At 46.6% G+C, this 17,593-nt stretch overlaps 1 protein-coding gene across 1 annotated transcript in view; it reads left to right on the forward strand.

Annotated features, from left to right (window-relative positions):
* COL4A3 (collagen type IV alpha 3 chain) overlaps window positions 1-17,593 on the forward strand; it is a 122,385-nt gene that overhangs the window by 43,371 nt on the left and 61,421 nt on the right. Inside the window, exons 2-3 of the mRNA XM_058664297.1 lie at window positions 14,467-14,502; window positions 16,137-16,226. Of these exons, the coding sequence (XP_058520280.1) occupies window positions 14,467-14,502; window positions 16,137-16,226 (126 nt within the window). The remainder of the gene's footprint in view (window positions 1-14,466; window positions 14,503-16,136; window positions 16,227-17,593) is intronic.

The raw sequence follows: 17,593 nt of genomic DNA on the forward strand, positions 1-17,593 counted from the left end.
ATCATGAGTTTATCTTTTACTGTGTCCATAAAAGTTTCAATTTTGGTTGAGTGCTTACATAATTTACTGCTCCCTAACAAATTATCACCATGTTTTGCAGCTTAAAACAGCAAACATTAATTATCTGACACAATTTCTGAAAGTCTGGAATCTGGGGGCGGCTTGGGTGGTGCTTGCTTAGGACTTTTTACAGAGCAGCATCCAGGTTATGGATGGGGACTTGCAGTATGGCTCCTCACAGGAGTGTGGTCAGAGGCCTCAATTCTCCAGCACACAGGGCTTTCCCAAACGCTGCCTGACGGGACAGCTGTCTCCCCAGAGACCTGGAGCAGCCACAGTGTCTTTCTATGACCTAATCTCGGAAGTGACTTTTCCTCTTATCTGCCCTATTCCACTGGTTATGGGAGCCAATCTTGTTGGAAGGTGGGTTCAACATACCAGGAAGATGGATCCTTGGGGTTGTCTTTGAACTTGGCCACCACTCCCCTGTGGTCCAGCTTGTGGTTTCTTCTTCCCTCTCTTACCTCGTTTGTGTCCACATACCTTTCTGGATCACTTGTGTATGGAATCCTCCAGCAACCAATTCAATGGTGTTCTTGGCTCCTATTCCTCATCCTTCCTAAGAAACATGCAGCTGGGTACCACACTCAGCTTCCACAGAATGTCTGATGGCATCATGATTGATGTCTTTGGCATAAACATCCTCTGTACTTCATGTTCCCATTCCATTTTGCTTCCCAGAAACATCTCTCTCTCTATCTCAGCCTGTATATTTTTATTTTCTGGGGATATTTTTTTTTTAGATTTCATCAAAATGGAAGAAAAATGTCTAAGAATTCACAAACTCCCTGCTCTTCCTGACCCAAGCCTTCTCTTTGACATCCATTGTCTACAACTTTTCATCTGCTTCTTTCTTCCTCACCTGTTTTCCATGACTTGAGGGCTGATACATTTTTTCTCGTATTATTTTGCTTTGTATTTGTATTTGGAGTGAGAAAACATTGAAATATTTAATCGACCATGTTTCTCGATCACCTGTTACATGCATGAACATGTCTCTTCCTGTAATTCCTCAACATAATATTGCCACTTCAGTCATGTCCACATTTGCAGATGCCAGACATCAAAGTTTCCTGGAATCCAAAAACAGTATCTCTTTGAAAAAGAGGCCTTGCCTGGTGGGTGCCCCTCAGCATCTGTACAGTCCCCCTTTATATGCTTAGGGTTTCACCGATACAAATGGTATTTTCTTGAAATGTATTAAAACAGTGATTAAAAACAAGGTTTGTTGGGGCTGGTATTGTGCTGAGCAAGTTGGACCACCACTTGTAACACCAACATTCCATATTGGATTTCTAAGTCACAGCTGCTCTACTTTCAGTCAAGCTCCCTAGCAAAGCACCTACAAAAGCTACAAAAGACAGCCAAAATGCATGGTCCCCTGTACCCACATGTTACCATGTGGGAGTTGCTGGCCTCAACTATTGCAACCATTTGGGGAGTGAACTAGCAGATGAAAGATTTCTGTCTGATACAGACAATGTCAGTCCAGTATCCGATTGTCTGGATATGTCCAAGAGTTTCATTGGGAGTCCATCTTTGATTTGGAAGTCTCTATTACTCCATCACTATACATTCCAATTTACATGATTGTTTCCTTATATTAGAGAGAGCATATGTATTTGTCTTTTGGGGATTGACTTATTTCACTGAGCATAATGGTCTCTAGTTGGAACCATCTAGTTGCAAATGGTGTAATTTCATTCTTTATAATGGCTGAATAGTATTCCATGGAGTAAATGTACCACAGTCTTTAGCCACTCCTCTTTGGATGGGCATCTGGACTGTTTCCATGTCTTTGTTATTGTAGATTGTGCTGCTGTAAATATAGGATTACAGATCCCCTTCTCATATTCAGTTTTCATTTTCTTTGGATATATTCCTAGGAGTGGGATAGCTGGGTTATATGGCAGTCTTCTTAGAAAAGATGCCAAAAGTACAGGCAGTCAAAGACAAAATAAATAAATGGGACTACATCAAACTAAAAAGCTTCTGTACAGCCAAGGAAACTATTAACAAACTGAAGAAGCAACCAACAGAATGGGATAAAATTTTTGCATACTACACAAGTGATAGGGGACTAATATCCAGCATTTACAAAGAGCATCAGAAACCCAGAGACAGTGAAAAAAAACCCTATGAAAAAATGGGCAAATGAAATAAACAGACGGTTTTCAAAAGAACAGATTCAAATGGCTAACAGACATATGAAAAAACATCAGAGAGATACAAATGAAAACCACATTCAGGTACCACCTAACTCCAGTGAGACTGGCCTACAATCAGAACTCTACTAACAACACCTGCTGCCAAGGATATAGGGAGAAAGGTACCCTCCTTCACTGCTGGTGGGAGTGTTAGCCTAGTACAACCACTATGGAAATCAGTTTGGAGAGTGCTTCGAGAATTACATTTCGTTTTTCGAGTTAACATTTTCAATGAATTTTTATGAAAGACTATGTCCTGCACACGGTCTGATCATGAATGTGTCTAAGCAACCCCATCGGCCCCAGTCTCTCCACTTCTCAGTCTAGATAGAGTTGGGATGTTCTACCCCTTGTGGCAGTTGTTTGTCTTCGGAGGGATTTATTGGCTCCTGAAAAATGTATTAGTTACTGGGAAGAGTTTTAAACCCTTACCCACTAGAATGTGTGGCACTATGGGATTATCTTGCTTTCACCTCTCAGAGGGAAATTCGTAAAGCAATCAGTGATGAGTGAATTGCAGGAGTCAATGAGCAGGGATGGGGAGGGTGAGAGAAGTGAACACGGGGTGTGACTGACACAATGCTTCTTCTATGCCATGCCTGTGTCGGTCACACATTGTGTTTCATAAGACCATGGTAATGGTGTGTTTCGTAAGACCAAAGTAATGAGAAAAATAATGTTGTTGAGATATTTTGGTAAAGTAAAATCTGTTTGCCTCCAACTTTAAAAGAGCTTATTTATTTATTTATTTATTTACTTGGTTTTAATTTACTTACTTGAAAGAGTAATAGAGAGAGAGACAGAGTCAGGGGGCAGACAGAATAATCTTCCATCCCCTAGTTCATTCAGCAATGTCTGTAGCAATCAGGGCTGAGCCAGAGCCAATGCCAGGATTCAGAAACTTCATCCAGGTCTCTCAAGAGTGGTAGTGACCCAAACACTTGCTCTATCATCATTGTCTCTAGGGTGTGCATTAGCAGGAAGCTGCCTGAGAAGCAAAGCTGGGACAACAAACCAGACAGTAGCCTAATGCACTATGCCACAATGCCCACATAAAGGGGAAGGATAAGGGGCACTCTGTATTCCATTAGCAATCCCTTCTGGCATTGACAATATTGTGATTTTTTTGTGAAGTGTGTTGATAATGCATGGTAAATCTTGTTGATTAGTGGATAGGACTAATTAGTGGGCTTGTGTTTGCAGACTTCCTACTTCCATCACATGGGCAAACATTCCTTTCAATTTTGTTTCTTCCCAAAGCACTAGAGAACTCTGCCACCTGCCTCATCAGAGTCAGTGATCTGTATGCCCACAGTCACGCAGAACATTAAAAGCTGGGCAGCTGGTTCACATGTCTAGACGGGTGATGTCTCTCTGGGCAAAAGTGGAATGACAATAAGAGGCATTTGCCATGAAATGTCTGTGCTGATGCAGGTGCTGACAGCCGCTTCAGGCAGGAGGCAGATGGAGGGGCACTGCTGACAACAGGGCACACCACCAAGGCTCCGAGTCAGGTGCTCAAGGCAGACACTGGGTGGAGGCAGCCCTGCACAGAGCAGCTCATGGAGCCTGTCTGGCACGGTCTGGTCCCTACTTGGTCAGCTCTTCTTTTCACTAAAACCTCTGCCTCAGGCTATTGGCTGGGCAAAGAGACTGGCACAGTCAACAATCACAATGCAAAATCAACAGGCCTGCTCAGTAGGGCGTTGACCAGTTGGGGTGGATGCCAGCTCCTCTTCACTAAACCAGGCTGGCCAGTATGGGGGAGGAGAGCTTGGAGGGGGGAAGGAGGGGATCCTGAGTCCTGTGTGCACCAGGCACCAGGCAGTGGACGTGTATTTTGTGAAGAGTGGGGGAAATAGCTTAGAGTATTTGGGAATTATTTTCTAGACTATGAATAAACAATTAAGATGGATGTACATATTTCCTCATTTGTGAACAATAAAAACTATTGCTTTATAAAGCGTTATACTAGCTTTAAGTGGTAAAAGGATAATTTTTCACTGCCTCGCAGTGCTGCAGGAGACAAAATAGAGCAGAGAGATATAGTCCCTGCTTGTAATGTAGTGAGAACAATGAGCCCTTCACCCTGCGTCTCACAGACATAAGGTGATGGACGAATGCACTTGGTTCATAGCTGGGCTCCAAGAGAGTTGAGATAAAGATTTGAAAGCTGACGTCCCATGTTCCTGGAAGTTCTTGTTGCCTTTGGATCACATATTTGACATCTTTAATTTATAAACATCACACATTGAGTTGATAAACATCAAACCAACATTTTATTTAACAAATGACCATATCTGTGCGCATGTACAAATGATAGTTGGTTATCCATAACTATACTCTAAAAGTACTGTTAATGAATACTAGCTGACTCATTTGGAGTTTAGCAAAATGAAATATTTACTCTTAGGACCAGGCTCAGTTCTTTGGCACTAGACATATGGCTTTGAGAGGAAATACTGGGGAGGAATGTGGCTGGTAGAACTGACAGAGGGATCAGACGGTAGCACATACAGTCTTTGACCAGAAACCTTTAGCCAAAAGAAAAGTTGTGAGCCCCTGATTAACTGAGTCCATACTGAATGCCCAGGAACTGGCAGGCAATCTGTTGACAGTGTCTGCAACTGCTCACAAAAACCTTGGAGGACATATGGGGTCACGTGGAAAGATTATGTCATTTTCTCAATCTCCAGTTGGTAGCAGCAAAGCTGGTGGTAGATCCTACCTAACTGGACAGGTGCATAGGGAATGACCGCTTGAGACATGCCCCATGATTTCTGCACTTTTCAAGCCTTTTTTTTTTTTTTTTTTGGCAATGTTTACATTGTTGATTAGGGTAAAAAGTTACAAAGGTTAAAGAGAATATTGAGGAGAAGCCCCACCCAGTCTCCCACCTACCCCAGGTCCCAGATGTAGGTCCTGCTCTGAGATCCTTGCTCAAGTGGTTCCGGTAGTTCACCAGTTATGCATTGCTGCCAGTCTCGCCACTCCAGACACGATGAGGCTGTTGAATAATCTACAGATTGACATAGTCCATCATAGAGTCTCCATTTGTCCAGTGTTTTGCTGCCAACATATAGCTGTGGTGGTTGACTGACCTGTTCTATCTTCTGTCTTTTCTTGGTTAAGGTTCTAAGTCCGCCATTGTGGTTGAGGGGGTCCCCGAAGAAACTTTGAGGTGTTCCCAGACCAGAATCCTATATGTACTAGCAAGTACAGGACCTGGCACAGTCCATCTCCCCGTTCAGCTGGTGGTTGCAATTGCTGGGTTGTTTCCGTCTTGAGCCTTGACTTCCACTGGAACCAATGGGTGTTGCACTCCGTCCTGGTTCTGCTCATCACGTACTCAGTCATCACACCAACCAGTGGGAGCTGCAGCCTAGTCAGAGCGACCCCCAGTAACCCCCACCAGGCCCACCCCTTCCCTGATTTGCCAGCATGCGTAGCAGACTAGTTCAGTCTGCCGCATATCCCACTGGGCTCTCGTAAATGTCGAAGGGTATTGGAGCTTAGTTCCATCCAACCATCTCAACTGTCCAGCCCTCACAGATGTTGTTGAGTGCCTCTCTGTCTAGCCATCCCAGCCCCTGTCCTAGTTATTATTGTGCCTTCCCATGGGAGTGTTAGCCCAAGAGGGGGGAGCCCACTATTTCCCTCCCAGGTCACTCTCACTCCCAGATTATGTTCTCTCCAGGTGGCCCTGTGGTTGGACTTGACAGTATTTGCCCCTAGTGCCAGCTTCTGCTACGGCTAAGCCCCGACAGCTCTCACCCACTCCAGTTTTGTTAACACTAGTAGGAATAGTCCACCCGTCCTGGCTCTTCCCTGAGCTGGTCCACATGAGGCGCACAGATGCTGCAGCCCTGCCTAGTCTGGTCCATCCCCATCCCAGCTCATGCTCTCCAGTGGGAGTAGCTGTCCAGCAAGGGAACCACCCCTTTCCCCTGTTGGCTCTGCCCCTCCCTCCCTGATTCTCACATGTGCTGGTTGGGTGCTGCGGTATCATCTGGCACAGGCAGCCTCACCTTGGTATTCTGTGTTGTATCCTGCTTTTGTCGCGACCGAACCTGGCTCCACCCACACTCTGCTCTGGCGTTCGGATTTGCCAGTGGATGATGCGAACTGACTCAGCCTGGTCCACCCCCAACCTATGCCAAATGTATGCCAGTGGGACACTTTTTCTGGGCTGTTTCCTTCTGTGTTTCTTGCGCTTATTTGTAGGATCCGTGTCCTGCCAGAGGAGTTGCTCAGGCTCCTCCCTCAGAACCCCTCCTGGTGCCAGGTTTCGCGCATACCAGTGGGTCCGTGGGCCAGCACCACTCAGTTCATCTCCTGTCTTAGAAGGAGCCACGACTTTTCTTTACTGGCCTTCAACCCATTCTGGATCTTGCTGTTGGATGTTTCAGCCCAGCCACGGCTCGTCCATACCCACATATAGCACATACATGGCTCAGTTGGGATTGAAACCCAGCCTAGTTTGTCCCACATCTACCCTGGTCCTCCAGAACACCAGAAAGTGTTGCAGCCTGATCCGACCCGGTGCGCTAAGTCCCAGTCCACACTTGTGCCAAGGGAGGCTACAACTGTGTCCGAACCAGAATGCAGCCCCATTCCAGCATGTGCGCCCCTTGGTGGGAACCTTCACCCAGCCAGGGTTTCCTGCCAGCTCCCCAACTGGGCCTGATCACAGCCAGTGTTAAGCGTGCCAGTGGTTGCTCTGGCTGAGCTCAGCACAGCCCATCACCTGTCACATCCCTGCCCTAGACACTGTGGCTAAGCTCCTTGGTCTCACCCAGCTTAGACTGTCACCATCCCCACTCCTAAGCCACCCAGTGGGGTTAGAATTTCCACAGGGTGTGCCCCACACACCCCCCATACAATCCACCCCCAGATATGGTTCCTGAGTGCTAGTTAATGTCATGGCCCTGTCCACTGTGACCCCTCTGCTGATCCATCATCATGGAAGGTAATGGGGACATCCTGCTGGGCATGTCCAGAGTCTGAGCTTTTGAATGAACTGATATTTAGTGCTCAGCATTATTAAGTAATTACAGGTTCTTCAGAGGAAGATTTACTGTCATTGGGAATCTTTAGGATTGATTCACAGCTCCAAAGCACTGTGGGTTCAGCATGGAGCTACCTAAGCAGCACATCAAAGAACCAAAATCCCAGAGCTCCCCTGCCGGGCAGCCAGCTGGCACAGCCTGGTGCCAAATGGTGCGCTGGCCACCTGGGAGCAGCTCACCACGTGCACGTGGTGGCCGGTGCATGCAAAGCAGGCATGAGACGGCCCGTGTTGCCCTGGGGTGCCTCTGCAGCCTGGTGGCTGCAGGAAGTTAAAATCCCTGGACTCAAGGACCCAACCCTTCCCCGCACCCTCCCCCCCCCCCCAGTTCAAGCACAAAGCAAGCAGTAGGAGGGGCCAGACCTGCATAACAAAGCCGGAGACCCACCTCCAAGAGGTCAGCTCCTGGGGGCTCCGTCAGGCAGGACCAGGAGCGGCTGACCACCTGCACGTGGTGGCTGGTGCGTGCAAAAACTCAAGCTTTTTTTTTTTAATCTCTACAATGAAAACTTGTTTTGCATTCTAAGTGAGGCTGTAAAAAGCAATCATGTAACCACTGGAAGAATGACAGAAAACTTTACTATGTGAAGGTGCTAAAACTTGAAGTGATTTTGAATCACACCTGAATAGAGGGGCAAGTCTCAATATCATTATCAGCTGCTATAGGTTCACAAAAAAATGATTTCTTTTTCTTACTCAATTAAGGCATAGTACAAGCAGCCTAAAAGGGACTTGATTATTGGAGAAGGAACAATCGTAAAATGTTATCTAAGAACCACCCATTAGGGGCCACCACAAAGGCTCAATTGGCTAATCCTCCCTCTTCAAGCAAGAGGATGCCATATTAGTGCCAGTTCCTGTCTTGACTGCTCCATTTACCTCCCAGCTCCTTGCCTGTGGCCTGGAAAAGCAACAGAGGAGAGTCCAAAGCTTTGGGATCCTGCACCCAATTGGAGACCTGGAAGAGAACCCTGGCTCCCAGCTTCAGATCAGATCAGATCAGTTCCAGCTGTTTTGGTGCTTTGGGAAGCAAACCAGCAGATGGAAGATTTTTCTGTCTCCTTCTCTCTGTAGATCTGCTTCCCCCCCCAAAAAAATAATAAATAAATCTTTTAAAAAAGTGAGCCACCCATTAGTTCCTTAATAGTAGACTTTGGCAATATATGTTTTAAAACAATTTAGTGTTTAAATAATAAATCATGGTTATAATCCATTGAATATAATCATGGTTTTCAAATATGATTACAGAAAAATTGAATCAAAATCAGCAAGAATGAAGATATGGCTCCTATATCTTTTAGTCAAATGAGCTGCTTGAATTATTGCAACATATTTTGAAAGTTTCAAAATCTATTTTAGGAAAAAGCATAATGAAAAACTAGCATCTTGTACAGTTTATTATTTGGTGAGGTTTTCAGCCTTTTCCTGTGATGTAAGTCTAAGGTGTATTAAACAAAAAGTTAATAAAAAGAGGCAGAGACAAGCAAGGGAGGCTGGGAGAAAGGAAGGAAGGGAAGTCAGAGGAATACATTATTGTGTTCTTAAAATTATATCTAATCTGTTAAATATTAATTAAAGATTGAGCCCAGTGCAGTGGCCTGGTGGCTGGAGTCCTTGCCTTGCTCATGCCACAATCCCATATGGGTGCCAGTTCTAATCACATAGGCACCACTTCCCAACCCACTCCCTGCTTGTGGCCTGGGAAAGCAGTTGAGGACGGCCCAGGTCCTTGGGACCCTGCACCCATGTGGGCAACCAGGAGGAGGCTTTTGGCTCCAGTCTTTGGATTGGTTCAGCTCTGGCTGTTGCGGCCACTTGGGGAGTAAATCATCAGACAGAAGATCTTCCTCTATGTCTCACTTCCTCTCTCTGTATCTGACTTCCAATGAAAATAAATAAATAAAAATTTTTCAATTTTTTTAAAAAAATGAATTAAAAATCAAAACAAACCAACCAAACCTTAATAAAAGAAAAACCAGTATCATGCACCTTGGTTGTGCTGACTCCTCCCCCAAGTCCCCGAGGTGCCATCTGACATGGCCCTGGGCTGAGTTCTCCACAATGTCACACAGACAGGGCTCGCTTCCACACGAGCAGATGAACAATTGGCGGAGAGCTGCCCAGGCTGTGATGTTTACATTCGTTCAGTCAAATGGAGTGTCTCCATGTCAGCAACATTGTCACCCACCCTGAAGCCCAGGCCAGCCGGTTGCGCACATGCATGGGCAGGCCACGCCTTGTCAATCTGAGTTTCAGTTAAAGCTGGGGCAGCTTTCGAATGGTGCTGCTAGCCCACAGACAGTGGGTTCTGGGGTCTCGCCCACAGGGTGGCCCACACACAGGTGGGTGATGGCCCCCCATGATGACTGTGCCCCTCCATCATTGCTGGGAGCCCCAGCACTCTCCAGACTTCTACATGCTGAGCCCTGGAGCCTGCAGGCGCCTCCCTGCCAGCTGCAGCCAGGGGTCTCACAATGATAAAGAGGTGATTTTCATTCTGATTTGCCAATTTGGCCTATTAATATAATAAAGTTGATTATTAAATAACATGTTGATTAAGTCTGTGAAGAGGGCATTTGTTTCTGGAAACAAGGTGTGATGATTTGTTGAAGCTGACTAAAAACTGCTCCTCAGCTACGGCTGAGATTACATTTTCAAAGAGAAAAACAGCTTCATATCTAGGAGGATGCAGTGGTCACACGCTTTTAAACAATTAGCTAAAACTGAACGTTAGTGGTGGTACACTGTTGGGGGGGTGACTTAACCCGAGTAACATCACAACTCCGAACAGTGAGCTCATTTTTGAAGAGCCCTGGAGTCCACTCTTGTGATTGAAAATTACTAAGCATTCCTCTATTTTGGTTAAAATGAAATGTCTTGTGTTCCTTATCTGCTTTTGATTCTTCACCTCGACTGATTTTCTTCACCAGTTACCAAACAAGTAGGACTTCTACTTTAGTGTAAAATCAAACCGAATGTTTTAAAAAGCTCAACACAGTGACCCCAAAGTGGAAGACCCAAACTGGAGGAGAGCCACTTTTTGGGCTAAGACTTCATGTACAGATTCCAGGTTGAAAATATGGATAGAGCTAAAAATGTCTGGTACAGAATGAAAGATTTGCTGAAATTTAAGCAGCTTTTTGTCTTCTGTAGTCATTCACAGTCTTTGCAAAACCGAAGATCTTGTTTAGAAACTGTTAAACTCAACTCATTGCATGGATGCTGGTTTCTTAGTTTGGGGAATAGTATAGCAGAATTACAATAGACTCTTATTTAGGGAGAGGTGTGTACAGAAGTGTAAGGGGTGGAGTGCCATGCTTAGAGTCTGCCCTGGAGTGTTGTTTACAACTCTTCTGAGGGTTTTAAATTTTCCAAAATAAAATTTAAGTTAGAATTTAAATATAGGTGTGTGTATATATATTTGAGGTGTGTATGCTATGTACATACTTGAGAGACGGGAGGAGTGAAGCAAAGCCCTCCCACCTCCTGCTTCACTCCCAGCACCCGCAGTGACCAGGATGGGATCACGCTGGAGCTGGACACATCCCACCTCCTGCTTCACTCCCAGCACCCGCAGTGACCAGGATGGGATCACGCTGGAGCTGGACACATCCCACCTCCTGCTTCACTCCCAGCACCCGCAGTGACCAGGATGGGATCACGCTGGAGCTGGACACATCCCACCTCCTGCTTCACTCCCAGCACCCGCAGTGACCAGGATGGGATCACGCTGGAGCTGGACACACACCCCAGCGATGTGTCCCATGGCCAGCAGGGACCCAGGTAACTGAGCCATCATTGTGCCCTTTCTGGATCTGCACTAGTGGGAAACTGGACTGGGTTTCAGCTCCCCACTGTGTGATGTGGGCATCTTCACTGCCAAGCTAAGCACCCACTTCCCTAACAAACTTTTAAAGCAAAGCAACAAGTGAGCCATTAGTCTTAGGATAGTGCCAACATGTATCGTGGTAGTCAAAGCCCCTACATTTTTCTTTGCCACTTCAACTGCAATTCATAGTCAATTCACACAGACATCTTATGCAGTCCAACAATAGCAAAATAACTCACATGCCAATTCCAGGTCTAAATGGGCATTAATAAAGGGCAAGTTATTCATTCTTTTATTGCTCTATCTACTCCATCCACAAACCTCTGTTCAGGACACATTATATTCCCAAAGATGCCTCTGTTAAAAGACACTGAGTAATTCCTTTTCTCTTGGGACACACAGTCATTAGGGAGTAAATGCTTGAAATGTATGCCTGCAAGTGAGTCAGATGTTCAGTTAAGATCCGGATTTAGACACCCACATCTAACACCAGAACATCTGGGCTTGATACTCACCTCTGGCTCCTGACTCCAGACACCTGCTAATGTGTACCCTGGGGGGCAGCAAAGGATGGCTCAAGCAGCTGGGTTCCGGTTACCTGGGTGGGAAACCTGGCCTGAGTTTGTGCCCAGTCCTTTGCCAGCCATCATGGGCACGCGGGGAATGAAGCATAAGATGGGCGCTTTCTACCCACCGATGACATTTACATATCTGTACCAGATTTCATTACATACAGGAAAGGAAAATCTGATCTGGTCTAGAGAAGATGAGCAAACATTTATCAGTTCAAGCTAAGGTTAAAATGTTTTCAGCAGTGTCCGATAAGTAAAACCTGCCATTCATCATCTCCCGGGACAGAGGCTTTCCAGGCTGCCTCCCTCCGTGGCCAGGCATGTGCGGAAGCCCACAGTTGTGTGGCTTGTAGGAGGAGGAAGAGCAAGCGCTGCTCCTTTTCCCCTTTGAAAACAGTGGCCAGCCACCTCCCCATCCACTCGAGCCCAACAGCCTTCCCAGGCTGAGCAGCTTGTCCAGTGTTTGATGCCCACAGCCCACAGGTGTCCGGCTTGGTCCCTCATTCCTGGTGCCTGGCTGCCTGCTCCAAATGTTGTGTGAAGGCAGCCCGCTGGTCCCTCCATAGCCAAGATAAATGGTCCCTTAGGACTGACACCTCCAGATACGAAACCCGACGGGAGCCCTGTCTAGCAGTGACTTATGTTTGAGCTCAGTAATGAAAGCATCCCCAAAATAAAGGCACACACATGTCCAGCTACGTTCTGGGAATGACAGGGACATCCTGAAGGAAAACAGAACCCAGGTGCTCACCAGTATCGCCAATGTTCAGAGACCTTCCAAAAATGAGAAGCCAGCATTTCGGTGTAGCCAGTTAAGTTACTGCCCGTGCTGCTGGCATCTCATATGGGTGGTGGTTTGAGACCCAGCTGCTCCACTGCCAATCTAATTCCTTGCTAATGAGCCTGGGAAAGCATTCCTTCACAGCTTGGGCCCCTGCACTCATGTGGGAGACGAGGATGAAGCTCCTAGATTTAGCCTGGCCCAATTTTAGCTATTGCAGCCATTTGGGGAGCGAACCAGTGAATAAAATATCTGTTTGAGATACTTTCTGTCTCTTTCTCTCCTCTCTGTAACTGCCTTTAAAGCAAATAAATCTTGGGCCCAGCGGCGTGGCCTAGCAGCTAAAGTCCTTGCCTTGAACTCCCCAGAATCCCATATGGGTGCCGATTCTAATCCCGGCAGCTCCACTTCCCATCCAGCTCCCTGCTTGTGGCCTGGGAAATCAGTTGAGGACGGGACCCTGCACCCACGTGGGAGACCTGGAAGAGGTTCCTGGTTCCTGGCTCAGATCGGCGCAGCACCGGCCGTTGCAGTCACCTGGGGAGTGAATCATCGGATGGAAGATCTTCTTCTCTGTCTCTCCTCCTCTCTGTATATCTGATTTTCCAATAAAAATAAATAAAATCTTTTTTACAATCTTTGAAAGAAGGAGAAACAAACCAAACCTTTGGACCATAAGATGTGTCCTACGGAGAATGAGAGCAGGCGGAGTCCTGGGCTTGGGGGGGTGGTAATTCCGAGGGGCCTCTGGGGCCTGTGACTGTGACCTGACCCGGCAGGGCTGAGGGGCTGCACAGGCCCTGCGGGGATGAGCACCCATGCTCCAAGGTCCGCAAGGACAAGAGTGAGAGTCCTGCTGTGAGTGAATGGCCTCACAATCCTTGGGCAGGGAACCGGAAGGCTTCACTCTCCTTAATTACCAAATGCCGTGGGCGCAGGCAGGCTCTGCTTCTCCAGCCAGGACCTCCACTCACGTCAGTCAGCAGCTGCGCAGGCGCGGCAAGGCCTCGGAACTGACCTGCAGCCCAGGGCCAAGGAGATGCAGTCAGTCGAGGCGGGCTTGTTCACGTAGCTGTGCTTTCTTGGGTTGCCTAAACAGAGCGGCGGCGGCCGTTCTCGTCATTTCCCCTCCAGACGAGCCAGCCCGTCTCCTGGACTTACCCTGCATTTGCTAGTCATTAATATTTTTTCCCTGAAGGAAACAAACTAATTTTTAGTTAATATTAACCTACCTGCAGGAAAGGAAGGCCAAGGATTAATATGTAATCATAGAAAATATCGTGTGTCTCAAAATGTTGTAAGTGTAGCTTCCTTTGTTTCTCTGCTGGAGGAAGAAAGTTTTATAATTGGCGTTCAGGAGAGTGGGTGTGTGCACAGATGTGTGAACTGGAGTCCAGGTGTGTTAAAGTGACCCAGCCCTGCGTGGGCCTTCCCCTCGCTCGTAGGTGAAGTTTTGATAAGAGAACAGAGTTTGATATTCGTGTTAGTGACTCTCGTCTCTTGTAAGCTGTGTAGTGGGTGTCACTTGTTTATCAGCCTCAGAATCACCTGTAAAATATCACCGAATTATGTCCAATAGAGCTGCATACATGAAGAGCGTGTGTGGAGACATATCTACACACAGATCCACACATGAGTGACCTGCGGGACCCAAGAATTTGCTGATATTAAACCAGTTCCTACCCACGGTAGTAGCGTTTCATATGTTGCTATTCCTGTATTACAATGAAAAAGAGACTGTGTTTTCCAAAAATAAGTGGCTGGGAACTTCCCAATATGATAAAGACGGCGAGAGTCATGGCGCACGGCTCCGGGAAGGGTAGGTCTCCCAGTCTCTGCCCCATTCCTGCTGATTTCTCCCCGCAGTGATCAAGCAGAAGGAACAGTGTGTTTGTGGTGCGCTGGGATGTCACCAGGGACTTACAGAGCGCTTTCTCTTCTCTTCCCAGAGCCAGTGTGCGTGCGGTGGAACCAAAGGGGACAAGGTAAGGACGCAGTCCACGCAGGTACCTCCTCACTGCAGGGCGCAGCCGCGAGTTCGCACTCGCCTTTCATCCGAGAGCAGCAAGAGGCCTTCCCCAAGCCTGGTCTTAGCGTCACTATGCATAAACATTAATCTTCTTTTAAAAATGTCTTCTAGGAAGTTTCTGGTAGCATGTGTAAATACTGGCAGCTACATCACAGCTCCCTCGATCTGGAAACAAGCACAAGTTAGTGAAAAAGAAAGTCTAGGGGCAGCCTCTGTGTATACACTATTTACGATATTGGTAAACACCGGAGAAGAAATGGAAACAACTTAACTCACCCTCTTGGACACAGAATAAACAGCGAGAGGAGAGATTGCGTCCTCCAGCATTGGTGCCGGAGCGCCCCCTGGTGGTGGGCTTAGGCAGCAGTTCTCCAGCTGAGGCAGAAATTGAGCACATCTGAGCTGCAGAGTAGACAAACAAAAGGCATGCCATGAATCTCATTAATTCGCTCCATTAACTTGCAATTTATGATAATTAAGACAGGGCCAGAACTAAATTTTTCCTTTGTTTACAAAGCCCTTTCCTCAGAGACACTAATTAATTGTTTAACAATATGGAAGGGTGACTATGTGAAAGTATTTTTAAGAGAAAATACTTAAACTCTTTCTCTAAAACAATTCCCACATACTTTGCACGTCAATTGTAATAACTGCATTACTTTTGAGATATTGCATAGTTCACGCTGACCTAGGCACTTCCCTGAAGCCGTGAGTGAGATGCCTTCAGATTCACATCAGAAAGGCCTGCTTGGGATTCATCTGCCATCAGGAAACATTTATTGAGTCCCAGATATTTGCAAGAGGACATTCCAGTAACTGAGTAGTAAGAGGGCTTTTTAAAAAATTTCTCATTATTGAGTGTGTGTGTGTGTGTGTGTGTGTGTGTGTACACACACAGAAAAACAGCTGACTTGCTTTCTTTTCCTTTTTCATTTGCCAGTTGTGTCTTTATAACTGCCAGAACCAACCAGAAGCCACTGCTGTTTAAGAGTAATTGCAGGATACTCATCCATGGGGAGACTGCTTGTGGGTACAACTGTATCAACCACTTGTAACTAGGAATTTACTCATGGTATCGGTTCATTCGCCCTTGTTATCTCCCCTAGGTCCCCTGCATAAGTGGCAGATCACATAGCTACTTCCTGTGTCAGCAGAAAAAGTCTAAACTGCGTCATTTTACTTTTTAAAGTGAGGTGGCAATGCCGCACACTCCCAGGACACATTTCTGTGCCTTCCCCCTCCCCGTTACCATCCCTCAACCAGCACACTCCGCTCAGCTGGATTTTCCTAGCTGACTCTTCTCCCAGTTCCTGCTTCTTTCAGTCTCAGCCCCGTGTGGCTCTATCATTTGGGGAAGGTGAAGTTCCTGCAGGAAGGAGGGCCGGCTCTTTCCAGCCCATAGAAGAACAACTGGCCGTTCTTGAGATGTCTATGTACTTGTTACTGAGTGTCAATCATTATTTCTAGCTGAGAGAAAAAATAGGTCAACTTGTTTCTGCGAAGCCATAGAGAGGACACAGGGGCTATGGATGGGTTTTTGGTTGGGTGGCAGCTTTTCTGTGTGTTTTTGTTTCATTTTGGTTTTAACAGGGAGAGAAAGGTTTTCCTGGACCTCCTGGTTCTCCTGGCCAGAAAGGATTTCCAGGTCCTGAAGGCTTGCCCGGACCCCAAGGACCCAAGGTATGTGGTCTTGTAAGTTAGGGACATCCACAGTCCATGTAGCTTCTGCATGCTCAACTCATGGCTGCCGGGAACCTGAAGAGAAGTTCACCTCCTGGCCCACCGGCTCTCCAGTCTGAGCAGGGCCTTCAGAAGTGCATGCAGCTCCAGGATTTTGCAAGAGCTCGTTATCTTTAAGCTCACTACTCAAAGCCCTTCCTGCTGCCATCCACAGTTTCTGTTCCCCTACCTGAGGGGAAGAATACTTCCTGCCTTCCATGCAAGACCCAGCCACCCACCTGCACCTTGAACGTTGGGATTCTAGGCAGACTTTGTCCCAGGTGTCTCTCCTCTCTGGGTCATACATCCCAACTTTTCTTTTGGTGTTGTCTTTTCTTTTCCAATGTGCAACTAATACCTCATCCTAATGTGAAACTTTCTCAAAGTTTTTTAGATTCTCCAACCAAAGGGTTGTTATCCTCTGTCTTTCCTTTCTTCATCAAGTCTGTTAAAATAATAATAATAATAATAGGCTGCACGGCCTGCCTGAAGTTCACCTCCGATTTTCCCCTTTGGTCGGGGCTAATTGCCTGCTACCTCTCTGCTCCTCTCCCCCCAGCCCGGATGCCCAGCACATCCTTAACCTGAAGCTGAGCAGAACCCCTCTGCTGGGCTTGGAGAGCTGTGGGTTCTTCATTCCTGAGATTCTCCCTTCCTTGGTTCTCCTGTGCTCCCCTCAGAGCTCCCTGCCTTCCTTAGTTCCTCCCTCCTGTCTGGTGTCTTGAGCATCTAGCATCTAGGCCCCTCAGGTTCTTACCAAAGCCTGTCACCCTTAACGCTCATAATCCATCTCCTTGCTGAAGTCTGTAGTACCTTCAAAAGGCTTTGTTGAAATCAGTACCCTCAGAGCATCTCCTGAACAGGTGCATGACCTCCAGGCTCTCTGGTTGCTCTCTCCTGCTATGGACATTGCCTACCCATGTCCCTGGGCTCTCTAACGTGTGCATTCACTCCCCTGACTCCTGATCCGCAGCAAGCTACAAGCCACTGGGTAAATGGAAAAATAATTAGAAATGACCTAAGCAGTGCCTTTTGAAAATTCTGTAGCACATTAAATTATAGGTTACAGGAATGTCTTGGCTACTTAAATAATAGCCAAAGCCGATACTCTCTGTATTTATTCTGGGTCACTTGTTCCCTCCTCATTTAGTTCTCATGTGAACCCCATAAATCATGGCTAAGATGACTTACAATGCAATACGTTTTTAACTTTATTTATGGATAAGGAAATTAACACTTTGTGCACATAATTTATCCTGGGTCAAATAGCTCATAGGTAGCAAAATCAGCATTTAAAACTGGTTTTGTATTGTGTGTGTGGCGGGTGT

This window comes from Ochotona princeps, chromosome 5, assembly GCF_030435755.1.
Source record: "Ochotona princeps isolate mOchPri1 chromosome 5, mOchPri1.hap1, whole genome shotgun sequence".
Lineage (NCBI taxonomy): Eukaryota > Metazoa > Chordata > Mammalia > Lagomorpha > Ochotonidae > Ochotona > Ochotona princeps.